This window comes from Lissotriton helveticus, chromosome 2_1 (assembly GCF_964261635.1).
Source record: "Lissotriton helveticus chromosome 2_1, aLisHel1.1, whole genome shotgun sequence".
In the NCBI taxonomy this organism is placed as follows: Eukaryota; Metazoa; Chordata; class Amphibia; order Caudata; family Salamandridae; genus Lissotriton; species Lissotriton helveticus.
In genome coordinates, this window is record NC_136059.1 from 825020308 (window position 1) to 825042102 (window position 21795).

Here is a 21795-nt window from a genome sequence, read left to right on the forward strand (position 1 = left end):
TGACCTTGTGTTTCTCGTCGTCGTTGACGTTGGACCAGGAGGTCAGGCGGATGGTGCTGGTGGTGTTCACAGAGGAGGTGGAGTCTGGCATAGTCGAGCGGGTGTGGTGTTGAAGCTGTTGTGGATTTTAGCGATCTTGCGGTGGAAGAAGATGGCTAGTGAGTCGCACAGTTCTTGTGAGGGCAGGATATCGTTAGCGTTGGCGCTGGGGTTGGAGAGTTCCTTTACGATGCTGAAGAGCTCTTTGCTGTTGTGTGCGTTGTTGTCCAAGCGGTCTTTGAAGGAGGATCTCTTGGCTTATCTGAAGAGGTGGTGATGTCTGCGGGTGGCGTCCTTGTGGGCTGCGTGGTTGTCCGGTGTGCGTTCGTTGAGCCATATTTTCTCCAGTTTCCGGCATGCGCATTTGGAGCTCATCGGTGAACCAGGCGGCTCTCTTGCTGGCATGGCTGTTGGAGGGTTTCTTGAGCGGGGCGAGGGTGTTGGCGCAGTTGTCGATCCACTGTATGAGGTTGCGGGCTGCGGCGTCTGGGTTGGTGGGGTCGGTGGGTGGATTCTGGGCGAGGGTGGTGATCAGCCGGTATTCGGTGACTTGGCTCCAGCAGCGTCGAGGCAGCTGTTGTGTGCGGTGGTGCGTGGCTGGTTTCTTGAAGGTGAAATTAATGCAGCGGTGGTCTGTCCAGTGGAGTTCGGTGGTGTGGGTGCCTGTGGAGAAGACTGGGTTCAGCGTGTGGCCGGCGGCATGAGTGGGCGTGGTGATGAGTTGCTTGAGGCCGAGGTTGGCAAGGTTGTTGATCAGGGTGGCGGAGTTGGCGTTGTTGTTTTTCTCGAGGTGGAAGTTCAGGACCCCGAGGAGGATATAGTCCGTGGAGGCGAGTGCGTGGGTGCTGGGGAGGCCGGCGATGGAGTCGCTGAACTGAGCCCGGGGGGTCTGTAGATGAGTGTTCCTCTGAGGGTGGTGTTTGAGTCGGTGTGGATCCGGAAGTGCAGGTGTTCGGCCGTGTTGAGGGTGTCGTCTGCGTGGGTGGCGACCTTGAGGGTGGACTTGTGGACGATGGCAATTCCTCCTCCGGTTCCGTTGGCGCAATCCCTGCGGGTGATTTTGTAGCTGTCCGGGATGGCTATGCCGGGCGCCGAGGAGTCGTTCCACCAGGTCTCGGTCAGGAAGGCAACGTCTTGGGCGGAGGTGTCGAGCAGATCCCTGAGCTCGACGGCATGTTTGCGTGCGGAGCCGGTGTTGAGTATGCAGTGGAGGTGGTTGGGTCCAGTCCTTGGAGGTTTGGTGGTTCTGTCGCTGGTGAAGCTGTAGGTGCGGCAGGAGAAGGGTACGTGGGTCCATTTCAGGGTGGCCTGGAAGCAGGTGTGGTTTCGGCCGGCGTTGACTGCGTGGAGGCTGCTGGCGTCGTAGTGGAGTCTGGTGTCGTGGCGTTTGCGGGGTCCAGGGGTTCTGGCGCTGGGCGCGGTCCAGGCGCGGACGGACGCAGATGGGCTTGCCTTAGGCGCGGCCGCACAGCTGCCGCCATTTAAAGGGGGAGTTGGGAGGGAGGAGCAGCTGGGAGGCGGGAGGCAGGGGATCGAATGGGCGCGGGGGGCCGGGGCCGCAGGGGCAGCAGTGGCGGGAAAGAGAGCAGTGGGCACGGGGGGGAGAGTAAAACATCGCCCAGGAATGGGCAGCAAAAACCAGGATGCAGGGCACAGGCCCTGGTGGAGCTGCAGTGGAGGGGGGGGGGGAGTGACCTACCTGGCAAGGTCAAGGGTCGCTCCCTCCCGCCCTTACACATAAATTGACTGGTCTTTTTAGCTTCCAAGATGATGTGCCCTCCTTTACGGTGCCTCCAGAAATTGGTGTAAATTGGCCTGCAAGTTAGACTTGGAAGGTTTTGTGGTCTTATTATGCACACTTAATGCCCACTCTCCCCAGCTTTGTGAGCACACCATTAAAACTCCCAATGTTGTCTCTTGAGTTTCCTCCAGTTCTTTGTTCCTCTTATGAAGCAAACAATAATTCTGCCCCAACCTAGATCTTTAAGTCAATACTCAGTGTCTTAACACTTCTTTATGAGATGTAGAGTCTTTGAATGAAGTAGGATATGTCAGACCGCGTTGATTGACTTTATTTTGTTACTTAATCTGTCTTTCCATCAAGGAAGGTGACTGAAAGTTCCATAGTAAAGATTTTTTTCATGACGGCTTTACGCATCACCGTAGGCTTTTTTTCTGTTGGTGAGCTGAGGATGGATGGGGCGCTCTTAGACCTACACAGCACCTCTGAGAAGGATAGTTGGCTTGAAGCCCAATTGACAGTGGTTCGGCCTGGCAGTGCCACTCTTTTTGAATCTGGAAAGGCTTGACTCCCCGATAATGTGGAGTCTAATGGTGAGCCTATTGAGATTTCAGCTAAGGTAAGGGTTGAGAGTAATGTATTAAAGCATTGGCCCTATAAAAAAAGGTCAAAAGTAAAACCATACAGCCATGGCACTTTGAGTGTGATCAAAACCTCAACATTCTAATTGGAGTCAAGTTATATTGCATTGTATAAACTCAGATATTTTGCTGGGGCTAGTGCTTAAGCGCTCATTAAAAAAGTGAGTCTGAGAAAACAAAACAATTGATGGTACTGCATGATGTAATGGAATTAGCTACTAGGAATATGTTTGCTTTGCATTTTCTTCAATGTTGCTAGACATCATAGGTATACTGGAAATTTTCCACGAGTGAATTCCAAGTTCAGAATGCAATAACCATAGAAGACAAGCCCTCACAGCTGCAGATGTAATTTAATCAGAATGTAATTTATTATGAGATATTTTCTTATACAGCACTTACTGCTTATGATTCGTTGTGATCTAAGTAACACAAAACTATGTCAAACTAAGCTGCAACTTTTATGAAGGAGCATTTTGAATGATTATCTCTTTAATACTGAATTCATAGGGCAGATGGGGATTTTAACAAAAGCACATACTACATTCTGTAATATAGAATCCTATTTCTCTTGCTATGCAGATAGTTATATTTCCAGTTGTACCTGCTCTTTATATTTAATGTGCCTTTCTGCTGTTTTTATGTTTTAGGTCTCAACAAGATACGAAGATGACACAATTTTTTGGGCACAACTTTAATGAGGACAGGTGGCGTAAAGCAGCTTTAAAAAATGCATTTTCCCTATTGGGAAAACAACGTTTTGAACACTCTGCTGCATTTTTCCTTTTGGCTGGTTCTTTAAAAGATGCAGTGGAGGTAAATAGCAACGTTTTAAGATAAATTAATTTGAGTGCAGTGTTTATGGTGTGTCTTTCAAGTGTTTATATGATAAGTGAAGAATTTTTAATTTTATTTGCATTGCTTTTATTAACCCTTTGTTCATAGCATATTATTAGCAAAGTATAAATAGTAGTCTTCGCGTTGATTGTGGATGACTGTACTGCACAAACTTTTAAGGCTCTAAACCATGCTCTCAGTGGTGATGTCACATGGCGGTAAGAAGCTCCGTAGTGACTGCTTTTGTTTTTGTCATGCATATAAAGGTGTCAAGGTAGCAAGAGTTATTGCCTCTTTTGTCACCTGTAAAGTCATAGTACAGATGCCTTTTTGGGAGGTCCAATGGGTTGCAGCATTAGAAGCACAAGAAGCATAGAAAACACATGGGAAACAAAAGAAGCACTGGCACAAATTTCAAAACCACCCCTGTTTCCTTATGTCTCTTTTCATTCATTCTCAATCTCATTCTGGCTCAGTTGCTCTGTCTCTCTTTTTCTCTCTAACTCTCCATATGCATCCACTCTGCCTGCTTCCATAACACCTGAGGAGATGGGGAGAATTACATTGTTGGTAGTCTTTGAATGTTAAAAACAGCCTTCACTGGCTCCAGCCCCCTCGGCGAAATGTCTAATGGGATAAATGACCAGAGCGGCCTTTTGCAATTCAATACATTTTTCTCCTCCCATTAGGAGTGCAAAAAATAGAGAAGCAGTGCTGCCTCAGCATCTTCATGGTTTGATCCTGGGCAAGCTGAGCTAAAAGAAGAGGTTCCCTTGCCATCCTCTGTGTCAGTTTTGTCACAGGTGCTAGCCTTTTAGCATGCAATGTTGGGGATCTTTGCAAAGCTCAATCCTTCTGTCCCACCTTCTGCAGCCACTAAGAATGAGTCAGGCCAGAGGCACGGTTTAGATTCATTTTAAAGTAGGCTCCTAGCACTTAGACTTTGAGTCTACTACTTAAGATGTAGCATTTGGAGTTGATGGGGCTAAGTCTCAATATGGACTCTATTTCAAAGACAGAAGTGGAGTCTTTATCACTTCCATGTGCACTGTGGTTGTTAATATTGGTTACATCAGATAAGCTTATTTAAGATTTTTAAGATGCCTTCATCTGAAAGCTAACAATGGTTCAAGATGTATTTGAGAAAAAGTTCTCAAAGGCAAAAGATGATCTCCTCTGTTTGCAGATGACTTCAGCAGTATAAGAAAGTCTGACTCTATCAATATCACTTTCCTGCTGCAAAACCTTTGTAGATTCTTAATTAAGAATAAACATTTGACACTGATCAGCTGATTTGTCTGATTTGTAGATATTTTGGACTAGCGGGTCCTTCAGACTGTACAAGACAGATTTGTTCTTCCAATTCTGATAAAGCTGCCACATGTTGCTACTTCCACTTCCCACTTTCTTTCGCTTCACACAAAACTCTTTATGATGGACAGCAAAAGTCATCTTCAGAAAGGCACTGAAAAAGTGGTTTTGCAGCCATTTAAAGAAAAGGGCATTTCTTTGAAATACTTTGTCATCTCCAGGAATGATGGAGGTCCAAAGTCTGTTCGTATTTTACGTTTCCCCGATATATTTCTGAGGAAGGAGACATTTGGAAAAGTCTATGTTCAAGACATATGAGCTGCAGATCACACACTATGCATAGATCGCCATCTGGTGTTGGGCCCGGATGTTTGCAGTTTGTTATTGTCTTGGAACAAGTCTTTGGAAGTCACAAGATAAGTGACTCCTCCTTTGGACAATAGTGCGCATGGGCATCGACTCCATCTTCAGATTGTTTTTTCCACCATCAGACTTCGATGTGTTCGGCGTGCTCCACTTCGGTGTCGTTATCTTTCTACCTTTCGATGCGCAATCCTTTACCCTTTCTTCGGTATTGTATTCGATTGCGTTTCCCATTCGAAGTGCATCGCTACAAACTTGAATTCTTCGGTTCCAGTCGTCGAAGAAAAGGCCTTCGGACCTACCTGCGCCATCAGACCCTTTGGCTCATGAAAAGGACTCCTTTCAAAAAGTGTCCTCAATGTGGATCCGGTTTCCACACACCGATCTTCATGAGGTGTGTAACCTCTGTCTTTCACCAGAGCACGAGGCCAAAGACTGTCCAGCTTGTACCTCTTTCCGCTCCAAGAAGACAATACGGGATCGTCAGGCTCAAAGAAGCATGGCTCGATCATCGGCATCGATACCGGACGATATCTTCGAAGAAGGCATCAATGTACCGGAGCAGGAGCACATCGAAGAGGGCAACATCAGCGCCTTCGAAGCCGACGACTCCGATGTCGAAGACATCACTCCACAGCAGCGAGTCATAAGTACTGACGTCAACCCCTCACCCCCACCCATCCATAAAAAGGCTTCGGAACACATTCACCTTCGGGCCTAGGTGCACACCGGGACAAAACTTCCCACGCCCTGCCTTCGGGCTCTGCAAAGAAGTCAAAACGTAAGCCTTCAGGCCACTCGGGAACGAGCCAGCCTACCGTCAATACCAAAACCCCATCCCCCTGCGCCAACAACAAAAGACAAACCCAAAGAAAAACCACTGTCTTCGTCCGCACCAAAGCCTGGTTTCACATTGGCGCATTTGGCACCGAAATCCACTGACACTGAACCTTTCGATCTGAAAAAATCGTCGGCACCAAGGAAACAACCGGTTCCAAGACCACTGGCACGAACCTTCGGATCTGAATAAATCATCGGAACCAAAGAAACAACCGGTTCCGAAGACCACTGCCACAGAACCTTCGGATCCCAAAAAATCATCGGGACCAAACAAACAACCAGTTCCAAAGACCCCAATTAAACCTTCGGAACCCAGGAGAACTCCTGATTCCAAACCTAAGGAGCATAAAACAACCCCAAAACTTGTGCCACACAAACACTCGGACCCGAAAAAATCAGCACCGAAGCAAAACACTCCAGAGGAGGACCTTTTTCGACCAGATCCAACCCAAAAAACTCTTGAAATAGATCCAGAAACAGGTTACCTTATATTTAGTCCTTCCAAAAAAAGGAAAATAGACAAACCTGCACCACCTCCACTCCTTTTAAAGAAAAGGGAGACTGCCACTTCTCCTTTAAGGATTCCTTGTCCACCTCCTCCTCCACACCACATCTCTCCCATCTCTAGTACCCTCACAATCTCCTCCACCTCAGGATGATTACACCTCTAGGGAGGAAGGGAATGATGAACCTTTAGGGGAACCTAGTCATCCTAATATCCCAAATGACCCATTGGACAATTATGCCACACCAGTTGTTCCTGACATACCACAAGATGATGTCTACCCATCTAGACCATCCCCTCCAGAGGACACAACAGGATTCACTCAGCTTAAACACAGAGCTGCATAATACCACGGGGTGAATTTACGCACAAACCCTATAGAAGAAAGATTTCCTCATGGACACTTTTGCACCACCTCAAAGGTCAACTTCCATTCTCCCAGTGTTAATAGGGGTAATCAAACATGCTCCTGAAGTCTTTAAATATCCTGTAAGGGCTAGAGTCATTAACCCCCAGAGTGGAAAAGAAACACAAGTCTGCCCCAGCTGACCCTGTTTACATTAAAGGACAGCTTCCCTTTGATTCCTTGGTAGTCTCCAACGCCAGGAAAATGGCTAACTCCCAGACCTCAGGCAATGCTCCACCTCCTAATAAGGAGTAAAAACTGTTGGTAAAAGAACAGCGTCCCAAGCAGCCAACATATGGAGAATTGCCAATACACAGGCCTTACTGACTAGGTACGTTAGGGCGCACTATGACAAACTAGAGACCCTACTACAACACCTTCCAGATCAGTATAAAACAAGAGCCAATGATCTCATCAGGAAGGAAAACTTATAACCAATACCTCCATTTGATGTGCTCTGGATGCTGCAGACACAGCCTTCCGAGGTATTAATACCAGTGTTCTTCTGTGCAGACATGCCTGGCTACGTATTTCGGGGTTCAAACCTGAGGTTCAAACTACCATACTAAACCAACCCTTTGACCAGGAACATTTATTTGGGCCTACTGTTGATTCATGTTTAGAGAAGATGAAAAAAGATACAGATACTGCCAAATCAATGGGAGCTTTGCAATTTCAAGCTCCCAGAAGTTCCTTTTGTCTCTCCTCTTATAGGGATGCCTCTAGAGGCTTTACCACTGATGACTCCTCCACCTCCTATAAGAGTCCCACACAGACCTCCTCTAGCAGAGGTTATTACAGAGGAGGCTACAGGGGCAATAACAGCAAAGGTAGAGGCAAAACTACCAATACTCGCGCTGCCTCCACCTCCAAACAATGACTTCCCATCACTCCCCCCAAATCATTATACTCCGGTCGTGGGAAGATTGCTACAGTTCCCACCTGTCTGGAACCAATCACCATGGACAGGTGGGTGAGACAAATCATCCAATCTGGTTATTGCCTGGAGCTCACTTCAACTCCCCAAACATACCACCCAAACAGCGTCCAATGTCAACAGAGCATTTAACGCTTCTAAAACAAGAGGGGCTTTCCCTCCTACAAAAAACATGCAATAGAACCAGTTCCCTTGCATCATCAAAACACAGGAGTTTACTCCCTGTATTTTCTCATTCAAAAGAAGGATGGAACCCTGAGGCCCATCTTGGACCTCAGACCATTAAACCTATACATACAATCAGTCCATTTTCATATGGTCACTCTTCAACAGGTCCTTCCTCTACTCAAACAAGGCGATTTCCTTGCCATCATAGATCTCAAGGGCGCCTACTTCCACATTCCTATTCACCCTGCTCACAGGAAATATCTTCGATTTGTAGTGGACGGTCAGCATTACCAGTTCAAGGTTCTCCCATTCGGAGTCACCACAGCAGCCGGAGTCTTCACAAAATGTCTAGCAGTGGTAGCAGCCCACTTAAGAAGACAGCAAATTAACGTCTTCCCATACTTGGACGACTGGCTCATAAAAGCCGAGTCGCATTCTCAGTGTGTAAATCACACACACACCTCAATCCAACTACTTCACGACTTAGGGTTTACAATCAACCTCGCAAAGTCTCGCCTCCAACCGTCCCACATCCAACAATATCTAGGTGCCACAATAGACACCTCAAAAGGCCTTGCATATCCCAATCCAGCCAGAATAGTAAGCATGTAGGCCCTTATAACAAAAGTCCAGCCGCAGCACTCACTTACAGCTCGAGTGTTTATGCAACTAATAGGGATGAAGGCCTCTTGTATATTCATAGTACCTCATGCAAGACTCCAGATGCGCCCCTTACAGAAATGCTTAGCACGTCAGTGGGACCAAGCTCAAAGTTAGCGAACAGATTTGGTGTTGGTGGACGGCAGCACTCATCGCTCTCTGCAGTGGTGGAACACCCAAAACCTTTCCAAAGGGCGACTGTTCCTAGAGCCAGTTCCATAAATCATGCTAACAGCAGACGCATCGCTCACCGGCTGGGGAGCTCATCTACTACATCACACCATACAGAGCACATGGACACCTCACCAAAAGCTATTCCACATCAATCATTTGGAGTTACTGGCAATCTTTCTGGCATTAAAATAATTCCAGAAACACGTATCAGGCAAAGCTGTCTTAGTCTGGGCGGACAATATAATAGTGATGTATTATTTACAAAAACGGGGGGGACGCAATCTCTGCAGCTCTCTCAACTAGCACAGAGTATATGGAGGTGGGCTATTTCTCAAAACCTATTCCTTTTAGCCCACCATCTTTCTCGAATACAGAATCAAATGGCAGATCTGTTAAGTCGTCAGACACAACAGATTCATGAGTGGGAACTTCATCCTCCGGTCCTTCAACCGTTTTTCCAAATGTGGGGGAATCCAGAGATCGATCTCTTCGTCACACATTCAAACACAAAATGCCCAAGCTTCGCCGCCAGATATCCACACCTATTGTCCAAAGGCAAAGCGAGATGGATGAATTGGTCAGGCCGGTTTGTGTATGATTTTCCACCTCTCCCACTCATTCCATTAGTGGTAGGCAAGCTGCAACAACAATCACTGACACTGATCCTATTGTCTCCAACATGGGCCAGACAGCCATGGTACACAACATTACTGGAGCTATCAGTAGTCCTGCACCAAAAACTACAACTCTTAACACAGAACAATGGAGAGATCAGACATCCAGATCCAGCACAGCTCAACCTTGCAATCTGGCTCCTCAAGTCCTAGAATTTGGTTACCTCAATCTTCCACCTGATTGTATGAACGTTATCAAAGAGGCTAGGTGCCCCACCACTAGATCCTGCTATGCAGCCAGGTGGAAACGATTTGTGATATCCTCTAAATGCATCCATTCAACACATCATATGTTACCTGCTGCATCTTCAAAGATGTAATCTAGCATACACATCAATTAGATAACATCTCGCTGCCATAGCATCTTACCTACAAAATAGACAACATTTGCCATTGTTCAAGGTACCTGCCATTAAATCATTTATGGAAGGCCTCATAAGAATAATTCCTCCCATGGTACCACCCTCTCCAGTGTGGAATCTAAACATCGTCCTCACTAGAATAATGGGTCCTCCATTTGAACCTCTGCATAAATGTGAGCTACAATTTCTTACATGGAAAGTCTCTTTCCTTGTGGCCATCACATCTCGCAGAAGAGTCAGTAAGCTACAGGCACTAACTATTAAAGAACCATTTTTACAACTCCATCATAACAAAGTGGTTCTAAGAACAAATCCAAAAAGTTATTTCTCCCTTCCATCTCAACCAATCTGTAGAGTTGCCAGTGTTCTTCTCGCAACCACAAACAGTAGCAGAAAGAGCTCTTCATACATTAGAAGTAAAAAGAGCACTTCTCTACTATATTGACAGAGCAAAACCTTTTCGCAAAACAAAACAGCTTTTTGTATCCTTCTCACCACCACATAAAGGCAATTCCATATCAAAGGCTGAATTGCAAGGTGGGTTGTCAAATGTATACAAATTTGCTATCACAAAGCAAAATGTAAACTTTCTATTCCCCCTAAAGCCCATTCTACCTGCAAGATAGGGCTTCCATGGCATATTTAGGGAACATTCCCTTAGATGATATCTGCAAAGCAGCTACATGGTCTACACCGCAAACATTCACAAAACTCTATTGTGTAGATGTGCAAGCAAAACAACAAGCAGGTGTGGACCAGGCTTGACTCAAAACACTATTTCAGACTACTGCAACAGATACTGGTGGTCGCCGCTAAGGGACAGTACTGCTATGCAATCTATGCATAGTGTGTGATCTGCAGCTCATATGCCTTGAATGGAAAATGCTACTTGCCAGTATGCATCTGTTCTTGGCATGTAGAGCTGCAGATTCACACACGCCCACCCACCTCCCTGGCTACCTTTATCTGTTCCAGTATTATCTTAATTAGATACAATATACATGGACATCTCTTTCTGTTTCTCAAAAAACTCCATCATTTCCCTCCTTGGCGAAAAAACAATCTGAAGATGGAGTCAATGCCCATGCGCACTATTGTCCAAAGGAGGAGTCAACTATCTCTTGACTTCCAAAGACTTGTTCCAAGACAATAACAAACTGAAAACACCAGATGGCAATCTATGTATAGTGTGTGAATCTGCAGCTCTACATGCCAAGAACAGATGCATACTGGTAAGTAGCATTTTCCTTGCAGTACATAATGCAGGCTCAGCAGGAGAAGGATTCAGTGGCATGGTTAGATCTTCCATATCCCAGTGATGATCAGTCAAAGACTATGTTTGAGATTTGTGATAAATGGCAGCGTTTCCAGTTTTCAGATCTACCATTTTGCGTGTCTTTGGCTTCTTGGGTTGTGAAGATACAGGACAAACTCTAGATAAGAAATACTGAGATTACACAAAATCAAATAAAAAGGAATGAGTAAAGAAAGAAGAGAAATATAGAAAAGCAACAGAAAATAAGAGTGAAGTCAAGGTAGAGGAGTATTCTGATATGTTTTAAAGATTTGCGTCAAGTTATTTGTCCATTCGAGCATAGAACCTCTTTTGCTGCAGTTTGCCCATTTATAACCCAAGAAATATACACAGGCTTTTGAGCCCTGCAATCAGGAATCTGCTTAGTTTCAGGTTTCTTAATTCTGAACATTAATTAGGCTTTGCTCCTGCCACAAAATACTGAGCAAGCCTATGAATTGTTAGAAAGTGAGATGGGGCAACCCGAGGCCCTTTTGAAGCCTGAATCAGTTTTTTTTTTTTTTATTAAATGCAGAACGATAACATATTGAATTTAAAAAAGAAAAGCAAAGTCACTTCTGTGTTCCCAGTTTCACCTTTAAGACATACCATGCAGATGACCAAAACATGGCAACACTTAACATTCAAGGCAATATCATTAACTAAAACATGCAGTCATTTTCCTACTTGAAAACATAAACAATGGGAACCTCAAAGTGAGCCTACATTTATACTTGATAATCAGATTCAAATGCATAGTACACAACTGCCTTACTAAGCTGTTGCTAGAGCCTCTAAGAAAATACATAACAGTTACTTCTTACGTTTTGTTTCAGAGATTAGCTGGTCGGTCTACTGTCAGCCCAGACACCCTCATGGATTTTTAATTTTGCAGGGTTGCCCTTAATGTTTCCATCTCTTTTTAAAACAGGTCTTTAAGTTAACATTTAATCAGTCAGCTTTGTGAATTCTAATGTTTTCCACTTGTCTATCTTTTCCAGTATTTTTAGCCTCTCTAACCCTTCCCTCTAATCCCCTCCCCATTCTCACAATCTGCCCACATAAACCACACTCTCGTAACAAAAGTCTTCAACAGAACCCCGTCTCCATTTTTCAACCAAGCTTAAAAAGCCTTAATCTCCTGGGTCCCAAGAGCCACATTTTTTGTATCCACTCTTTGCCTCTGCTTGGTGCCTACTGTCTATTTGCTTGCAGGAGGGGCACCGTTGAGCTATTTTCTATGCTGGTTTAAGATCTGCAATTAGCTAATTCATCCCAGTATCCCAGTAATGTATCTACAATTGCTCAATCTCATTCTGAGCTTGTGTTTGGAGCAACTTTTCTATTAATTTTTCATGGGGCTAGACTCAATTCATGCAAATTCACATAAACAGTTCGTTATTAGTCCTCCTTTCCTGCGTTGTTCCATAAGCTGTTTGCTTGCATCGGTAATTGTATGCATCAGTTGTGATTTTTTTCAAACTCAAAACATTTTCCTCTTATGTGACCTCAAACTCAAGTTCAGCGAGCCAAGGCATTTACCCAAATAAAATTACAATTTTGGAAACTATGTTTTACATTATGTGTAGAGTCATACATTTTCACAGCTCAACCTGCTATGCGGCCAGTTTCACACTGAGAACTAAATCACTTTAGCATCAGGTAGAAATTTAAAGTGAATGATTTTGTTTATAATGCAGTTACACCCAAAGTGAACCTGTATGCAGAGGTGTTTGTGATGTTGCCATCCATATAACAGTATCCTGCACCGTACATTTTCTAATTTCCCTTTGCATGTATTTGCACCGAGGAGTAGCCATGCGCTTTATAAATATTAGCTAGCATAACATAACATTTAAATTAAATTTGTGCTACCCGTTGCATGCCATCTAAATAGACGCATTACATTTAGTAAGCTTGCATAAATCTATATAATTCATTGCTGTCTCTGTATTATATCAAATAAAAGCATGTTGCTTCTCTCGATGTACTTATAAGTCTATTTACAGCATATACCTAAATCTACGTTAATCTGTCTATCTACAAGTTAATGCAGCAGTTATATACATGTAGATTGGTGACCTTTTGAAAACATTTTCCCTATGCTATCCAGTTTCTAGTGTCCCATCTCCTAACTCATGTGTGCCCCTGTGTGCAGCACTTCATGCATATTCGTTTAGTGAATTGCATGGTTTTCAAATCTCCTTGTCCTGTGACAGTGATGATTCACAGTGAAATACTGTTTCACCTATAAGAAAAACCTATTGATATACAGGACAAAAAATAATGCACATTTTCATTCCACATTTTCCATATACATCTACTTTCTCCTCTTTTTTTAGAGTATAAATGTTTTTTATTTTGAGGCCTGTATATGCAAACTTTAAGATTATATGCTGTCATAGGAAAATCTTTACATATGGGACACGTTTATTTCAGCTGCAAATAGTTGTTTCGTCAGTTTGGAAAAATTGTTCCTACAGGGTGTTCACTAAAGTTTTGGCAGTGGTGATGGCGCATAACCATCATCATGGTATTACATCTTTGTCAATAATTAGACGACTAGTGGGTGCCCCTCGCTTCTGCTGGACCATTTTCATGTGGTAGCTTAATGGCATGTTACAATTTCTCAGTAAACAAGAAAAAGCTGTCCTGTTAAACAGGCTTTATCAAGTATTTCTCAGTGGTATTGAACACTGCAACATGGTTGTTTTTTCACTGCAGGAGAAGGATAGCTGGAAGATCAGTATTCAGAAGATGATAAAACTGTGTGCCATAGGGCTGAGGCAAAAGACAAGGTCTGTCCTTTGCCTTTTGGAACATATAAACTCTTCTGTTTTTCTGAAGCCTCACTAATTTCCAAGAATGGGCTCCCTGCAGTGAACTCTTTTGATCAGTCATTTGGAAGATCTAATTTGTGCAGTTCATTTTGTCCTCATTTGTTGGTCGTGCCCTTGCAAATTGCATGTTGGTCAGCTGTCTCCTTATACTCCTGTGCTTGTAGTGGTAGATGATTATCCACTGGTCTTTAGTATTCACCAAGAGGAGACCCATATAAATGTGATATGTTCTTTCAGAAATCCATTTTTCCTCACAAACCTGTTTGAGGTGAGAGTTCTGGGAATAGTCCTTGAGGACATTCTCAAAGGTTCAGAGAAGGCAGGTTATAGTGATCATAGGCTACACCTCTGCAATGTTCCCATCAACAAGGCAAAGGCATGGGTTCTCTTTTGGAATGATTAAAAGGTTCTGCAGTAGGGTTGACAGAGGAATTTCTGCAGATGTGTTCCGCCTCTGCCATCCAGGAAAGCTGCAATTGCCTGATTACTAGCTCAATAGAGAATCTGAAAGGAAAGTATTTTTTTAGGGGACTCTGTGTTAATACCTTGTAATTGCAATCTCTGTTATGCACTTCTTTGATGTAGATGGTAATTCAAAAACTACATCCGCACAAGGCATGTGTCATTTTGATTTCACCAGGTTGGGCAAGACATACTCGATGTCCAGATGTGTAGGAACGCTATTGCCTGGCCCATATTGTCTTCAAGTTAAGGAGGGACTGTGGTCACACCAAAAAGAATAGGAAGCTGATACAATCATGTGGAAATGATTTTGAAGCATGTTTACAGCTAAAGACACCTGATCAAGACATTCTGGACACATTTTCAAATATTAAGTAGTGATGACCACTCTCACTAGGGATAGGAAAGGGTGGTTAGAACAGGACCTAAGTGGTTCGATAAAAGCTGAACAAAGGCTCATAAAGATCTGATGACAGCCCTGCATCAAAAAACTAGAAATCAAAAGAGGCAGTGGAGGAGGCCAGAACTCAGTATAACATGGCCTGTAGGAATAGAAAGAACTCTCTCAAAAGGTAAGCGTTGGATCAGTTAGGGATCACATGTGAGTTAAGCTAGAGCTCAGCCTTTAGGAAAGTAGTGAACCAGCCCATTATCAATTAGGCAGTTGTACTAGACTTGGTCCAAATGATCCCAGAACAGGATAGGGGCACCCATTATGATCAGAGGGGGGAGTTACATTTTATGATGGCTGAAATATCAGAAGCCATAGTTGCCTTTTCATCTAGCAAAACTCCTGGTCTCGATGAAGAGCCAGGGGATCTTTTTAAATTATGTGTTGATCACTGGCTTCCTTTAGTCACTCAACATCTAAAGGCAGCTGTGCAGGGCACATCCCCCTTTCAGTGGCAAAAGTCGGTTATTGTTCTTATCTTTAAAAAAGGGAACCGAGCAGACCCAGCCTTTTACCGACCCATTTCTTAAGTAGATGACAAAGTGAAAATGATTGCCTAGGTATTGTTGAATCAGCTAACAGAATGGGCAGAGATTGGAAGATAACCGAAACAGCTTTACACTGTGTTGAGGGACGATCAAATAGAATTCAAATGTCTATTTGCTGATCAAATACAAGTGCACTATAGTAAAGAAAGCGTCTGTACATTTGGCCTTCTTGAACCTCATTACAGCCTTTTATACAGTGAATAGATCGAAGTTGTGGGTTGCACGTGGGACAGTGGGGCAGATAGTGCCCTTGTAACCTTCTTGCATGATTTGCATGCTGGAATTGAAGCATCAGTAAGATTCGGTCCTAATGGGGAATGCACAACGCACTTTCTGTTGGGAGTGGAGTCTGCTAAGGCTGTATTTTAGCCCCCTTTCATTTTTATTTTATATATTCATCAGTTAGAGCGATTTTTAGTGGTGTTCCAAAGGTTGGGAATAGGCAGGCCCCTGCATTATTGTATGTGGGCGATACTGTTCTTATTTTGCATAAAGCTAATGTCCTACTGCTCTTAGACCGTTTTTATGAATTTAGGGCTAGTCTGGGCTCGAAAACGAATTTTACAAAATCCTTTACTATGGTGCTAGGCCCTAAACATTCTAAAACCAAAACCATCACAGTTTGCACATTGTATTGGCAGTAATGACAAATTCTGATAGGCATTTGGCTAGAGAGTAAAATGAACTGGGATCCTTTGATGAGATCTCACTTACAGTCCTTTAAGAGGGTAGCCCACAGTATTGATGCCTTTTCTAGGCATCTTGGTCAAACCCATTTTAAATCCATAATGGACCTTTATAAAGCCAAATTCGGGAAACACCCATCTCAGCGCATGCATTAAAATGCATGCGTTGACGTCGCATGCCGTCACAACGCACGCGACGTTATGACGCGTAGGTTTACTACGCAGGCCATAACATCGCATGCGACGTTACTACGCATGCTTTTACACCGACGGGTCGTGCGCCGGGACGGTCGTGCACACAGACTGGGAGACAACGCTGGAACGACAAGGAGAGACAGGTAAGGATGACGCTGGATGGGGAGTGTAGTGGAGGGTACTATTTTAGGCTTTAGGGATTAGGGTTTAGGGCATTGGACTTCTAGGGCTTAGGGTTAAGAGTGGTGTAGGGTACTGTTTTTGGCTTTGTTGGTTAGGGCTTTTAGGGCTTAGGGTTAAGAGTGGTGTAGGGTACTGTTTTTGGCTTTGGGGGTTGGGGCTTTTAGGGCTTAGGGTTAAGAGTGGTGTAGGGTACTGTTCTGATCTGTGAGTGGGTGCATGAGTGGATCTGTGAGTGGGTGCGTGACTGGGTGTGTTGTAATGGGGTATGTGTGTGTTGGTGTGCGAGTTGGCATGTAAGTGGGTGCATGAGTGTCTGAGTGGGTATCTGAGTGGGTGTGTGACTGCCTGAGTGGGTATGTAAGTCTGTGCGTGAGTGGCTACATAAGTGTCTGAGTGGATCTGTGAGTGGGCCTATGAGTCTGTGAGTGGGTGTGTCTGAGTGGGTTTGTGAGTGTGTGTGAGTCTTTTAGTGGGTCTGTGCATGAATGGGTGAGTTTTCAAGTGACTTTGCTCAGGTCCATAAGTCTGTAAGCAGGTCTGTGAGAGGGCATGAGTCTCAAAATGGGTCTGTGAGTCTCTCAGTGAGTACATAAATCTCCAAGTTGGTCTGTGAGTGGGTATTGAGTCTGTAAGTGGGGGACATGAGTGCCACAGAGGGTTTGTGAGTACGCGTGTCAGTGCCTAAGTGGGTTTGTGAGTGGGTGTGTGGGTCTCTGCATGGGACTGTGAGAAGAAGCATATTTTTGAGTGGGTCTATAAGTTCGTACATGGGTGTCAGACTGGGACTGAGAGTGGGTACATGAGTGCAACTGTCATGGGTGTATGAGTCTCTGAGTAGCTCTGTGAGTGTCTGCATGAATATCTAAGTGCGTCTGTAAGTGAATGCATTAGTGTCTGCCTGAGTGTTAATTATTTTTTAGGACTCGCCTACGCAGCGCGCATGCGCTGCATAGGAAAGAGACCTTTAGAAATCGCTCCAGGTTGTGCCTTTCTGCCCTCTGTCCCACTCTTTTTTGTGCCCTTCTGCCATCTGTCCCACTCGTTTTTGTGACCTTCTGCCATCTGTCCCACTCGTTTTTGTGCCCTTCTGCCCTCTGTCCCACTCGTTTTTGTGCCCTTCTGCCCTCTGTCCCACTCATTTTTGTGCCCTTCTGCCCTCTGTCCTACTTGTTTTTTTCCTTGTTTTATGCCCCTCTTGCCTTCTGTTCCGCTCATTTACCCAGCCACTGTGCCCCCTGCGGCCCCGCCCTCCTGACTGCCCACTGTGGCCTTTTGTTTAAATATTGCTGTTAATCGGAGCCCCTTCACGGGCTCCGATTAACATCAATACTTAAACAAAAAGCCACAGTCTGCCCTGCGCTTTAATAACAAAAGCGTAGACACTTTCCAAACACAGCGTGTACTTTAGCACACGCTGTGTTTGGAAACTGTCTCTATGCTTTTGTTATTAAAGCGCGGGGCAGACTGTGGCTTTTTGTTTAAGTATTGATGTTAATCGGAGCCCGTGAAGGGGCTCCGATTAACAGCAATATTTAAACAAAAGGCCACAGTCTTCCCCGCGCTCCCACATAGCCACCAGCCCCCCCGCCTCCTTACCTACACTTGTCATGTTCCCGACGCTCGCTTCTTCAAAGCGGCCGGCGGCGCGCTCCTAGCGAGTCGGTGCGCGGTGATGTAAGGGGAGGTGCGCGCGCCCTAGAGGGAACGGTGCTGAAGACTAATCCGAGCATCTTACCTCGTTCATTGCATTTAATCCTGCCTTCACATGCTCCAGAAAAGCTGACTCCAGTCTTATTTAGTGTCCAGTTCGCTTGTTCCCTGCTTGCTTGTAAAGTGTATAATCCTCCAGTAATTGTCACCAAGAAGTCCTGAGCAGCCTGTGGCCTTTATGTTCCCTACCTGTGATCAGTCTTAAGACTATTTCTAAAGTTAGCATGTACAGTATGTAGAAGTTTGGGGGAGGGATGGAGGGCCTAATAGAGCCGTCAAGCAAGGTTTTAGGAACCCAGCAAAATCCAGGGCTGGAACGCAAAGAATTGGAAAGAAAATGAACTCTGGTGGACGATTACAGGCAAAAGAAAATGTTTAAGCAGACCCCATAATAACCACCTCAGCCAGGAAGAGGTTGGGGAAAAAGGCTGCTATTAAAAAGGGGTAAAACTATTCTAACACAAAGTATGTCCTCTCTTCTGTTGAGACAGCTAGCTCGCAACGCTGCTTAAGACTGAACCTATGCAGACATGATCAGTTCCACATTCAAGTATTTAAACTAAAGGTTCAGGCTAATTTCATTGACCACAAACCTATTGATTTTACCTAAGGTAAATGATTATTTTGAAGGAAAAAAAGCTAATGAAGTGACTACACCAAGAAGAGTATGGCTAAAAAGAAACCGTTTCAAAAGGACATCTTTTAGCCGGCATAGAGGTCAAGGTTGCCTGCTGTTCTTTTAGAGGCAACACTCCTCACAGCAGTCAACACTTGCATTTCGAAAAGCACCACAATGGCAGCACTCATTTTTTTGTGTAAGAGTACAGACGAGAGGACTGAATACACAAGATTCTACCAAAAATAGTAAATATCTTCGTGATGCTACCCCTGCACTGATCACAAGTAAGGTGGCGGGCGGAAGGATTACTAAAGTGAGTGCAGGGCGATAGCAAAGGACATGATTACTATATCGCGCTGGTGAAGTAACCTACAGTCAGAAAAAAATGTTTGTGATGTTTTTATCACAGCAAAAAGTGAATGAATTGCTGCTCAGGGAAGACAAGAGAAGTAGTCCTCGAAAAATATAAGCTTGTACTCTGTGTATTCGAGTTCCAAAACAGGACCTTGCATTACAAAACTTATGGTTTTGGAGTACTAAACAGATTCCCGAAGACACGACTCGGATCACCAAACTGCAGGATGTCATTCTATAGTTGAAGTAGAAAGACTTGTTGGTGGCAGTGGATCCAAAAAATACCTTTTCTGTATCACAGGACACCGTGTTTTGGAAATAACTGTAGTGTGAAGTTTGCTTTACCCATCCACTGTTACCTTAAGGGATACATTTGACAGCTGGGGTATTGGAGGTTGTGCACTTAACACAACAGCACATTCAGTTCTACTCATTTCTGGGTTGCGTGCTGCAAAAAGGGAATTGTTTCCAGCAAAGGTCATTCAAGTGCTGTATCTCGTGCTTATTGGGATTTTATAGTCCACATGAAAAAAATCTCCCATTGCATTGCAGATGAGTGAACACAGCAGTGACAGTCTGGACACTAAAGCATGTTGGCATTTCAGGCCACAGGGTGGGTGTGTACGTCTGGGACAGCTGCAAACCCTCCGAAGACCTCCCTAAACAGAAGTCTAGTAAGATCCCCAGTGGTAATAATGGAAACTGTGGCACACTACCTAAACAAGTAGTGACAGTGCTACACGTTATGACCAAGGGTGCAGGACATTTTAGCAAACGATTTGGACAGTGGTACATCACTTACCAGGTAAAAAGTGCTGCTGCTTTAGGAAAAAAATGCAAAGAGAGCAGATGGACGGAATGGTGAACAATACAAACCTTCACCCCCAGCCACAGATCTGGGTTAAATACATTGTATTTTGCTCACCATGCCAATCCAGTTTGGACCAAGCTATATGCAAACCAGTGTGGACTCTGCTCCCCATGGGAACAGTTCAGCCCGAGCTGCCAAGCCAGGTTCTCTGTGGACCAGAAACAAGCATCCTCAAGCTAGCCCTAATCAGCCACGTTAGCTTGACTTCAGTGCCTCTGTGAGCCTACGTCTTGGCGCACCCTTCCCACTTTGAGTGACCAAAGCAAAAAGAACAGATGATGGATAGAATGCTGGACAAATCAAACATTCACCCTCAGTCCCAGATCTGGTTTAAATCCATTGTTTTAAGCCGAAAAACTGCATATGTCTCAAATGGCAGTTAAAATCAGAACACTTTAAATGCTTTGGCACTGCATTGGTATGTGACATTTGCATATGCTTTACCAACAATGCCATTCCCTCACACATGCTCGACACAGTGTATCTGATTAGCTCCAGTTATGCTCCATAGCCTCCTAGTGGGGTGAGAGCCATGGTGTTCATGACTCCACTGTGGCATAAGTAAAGGAGGTCGGCTACAGATATGCTCCGATGGAGAGGAAACGTTTAGCACTCCGTTCCAGAGTTCTATCAGGCGACTTTGCTCCTTAGATTGTGTGTAATAAAGGAGGCTAGACAGCCATCCACTACAAATTGGTATGCTGCTGAGTGGACAGGGTTTCAGAAGTGGTATCAGAAAATCCTTTACGTGGACCTGTCTTATAGGGATGCCATTATACCATAACTGATGCCTTAGCGACCTAGTAAGCAAAATTATTCTTTGCTCCCATACACAATGGCTGCTGAACGAACTATAGTTTTTTTTGTTAGGTCGAGCCTGGGCATTGCATGTGCTGCTCTGTGAGACTTGCTGTATTCAGGTATGTACTTTAAGCTCCACCCCTTCTCTGCACTTTTTCATAGGCTTGTGTCCTTGTCCTTTGGAACTGTGACTTTTTATTGGTCAATAGGCTTGGTAGTCCCTCCTTAGTACTACCTTCTCATATTGTAACCTCCCTTAAGGATACCCCCTGTTACATGTGTTACCCGCTAGGCTTTAATTACAGCCTCTGAGCACTATTTGCCTAAATGTTATTCTCCTGCCTGCTGTTGCGCACACGCTCTCCCCATTGCTTTTTTTTCCATTGCATGGCATGCTCATACAGTGGTGGCCGTGCCTTTGGTTTATTTGCATGTTTTTTGTTGCTTTTTTAGCATTTAAGTTTTTTTTTTTATTAACTGCCCCTTGCCGGACTTTCACTTTAATGGCGGCTGCATCCTTTTTTAGGTCTCGCCTGAGACAGCGCATGCGCTGCTCTGCCAGACATTTAGTGTGTGGGCTTTTAAAAGTCCGACCACATGATTTTGGCTGGCATAGAGCATGTGGTTACGCACACAATGACAAGCAGAGGCGTCATCTGGCTTTCCTCTCTCATCATGGTGTGCGCACATCGCACACCACTCGCCAGCCTGCTTTCACTTTTGCTTTAGCGCGTGCACCACTCTCGTCCTTTTTGCCGATCTCAATTCCTCTCCCATAGACCGTCTCCAACCATCTGTTTACTTTCATTCCTCTTCCTGTAGTCCCTTCACTTCCATCTGCCGTGGTCCCCCTCGTCACTTTTCACATCTATTGCTCTCCCTTGTGCTTTTCTTTCCTTTTCTTTGTCCACTTTCATCCCACACCCCGGTCACCTATCTAAACCCAATTCTTCTGTTATGTTTAATCCCATTCCATCTCGCCGAAACTTCCCCTGTCTTCACCTTTACTCGCATTCCGTTCCTGTCTGACTAAATTCTCCCCTCATGCTGATGTAGCAGTCCTTTCTCCGCCATCTAGGCTTCTATCGCCACCCTCGTTCACTGACTGTACTTTCTCTCCCAG

General features: G+C 44.6%; 1 protein-coding gene across 4 annotated transcripts in view; it reads left to right on the forward strand.

Moving 5' to 3' along the window:
- Positions 1-21795, forward strand: part of DMXL1 (Dmx like 1) — a 2287446-nt gene that overhangs the window by 1074128 nt on the left and 1191523 nt on the right. For all 4 annotated transcript variants that reach the window (XM_078675553.1, XM_078675555.1, XM_078675552.1 and 1 more), the window contains one exon: positions 3072-3237. In XM_078675553.1, the coding sequence (XP_078531679.1) occupies positions 3072-3237 (166 nt within the window). The remainder of the gene's footprint in view (positions 1-3071; positions 3238-21795) is intronic.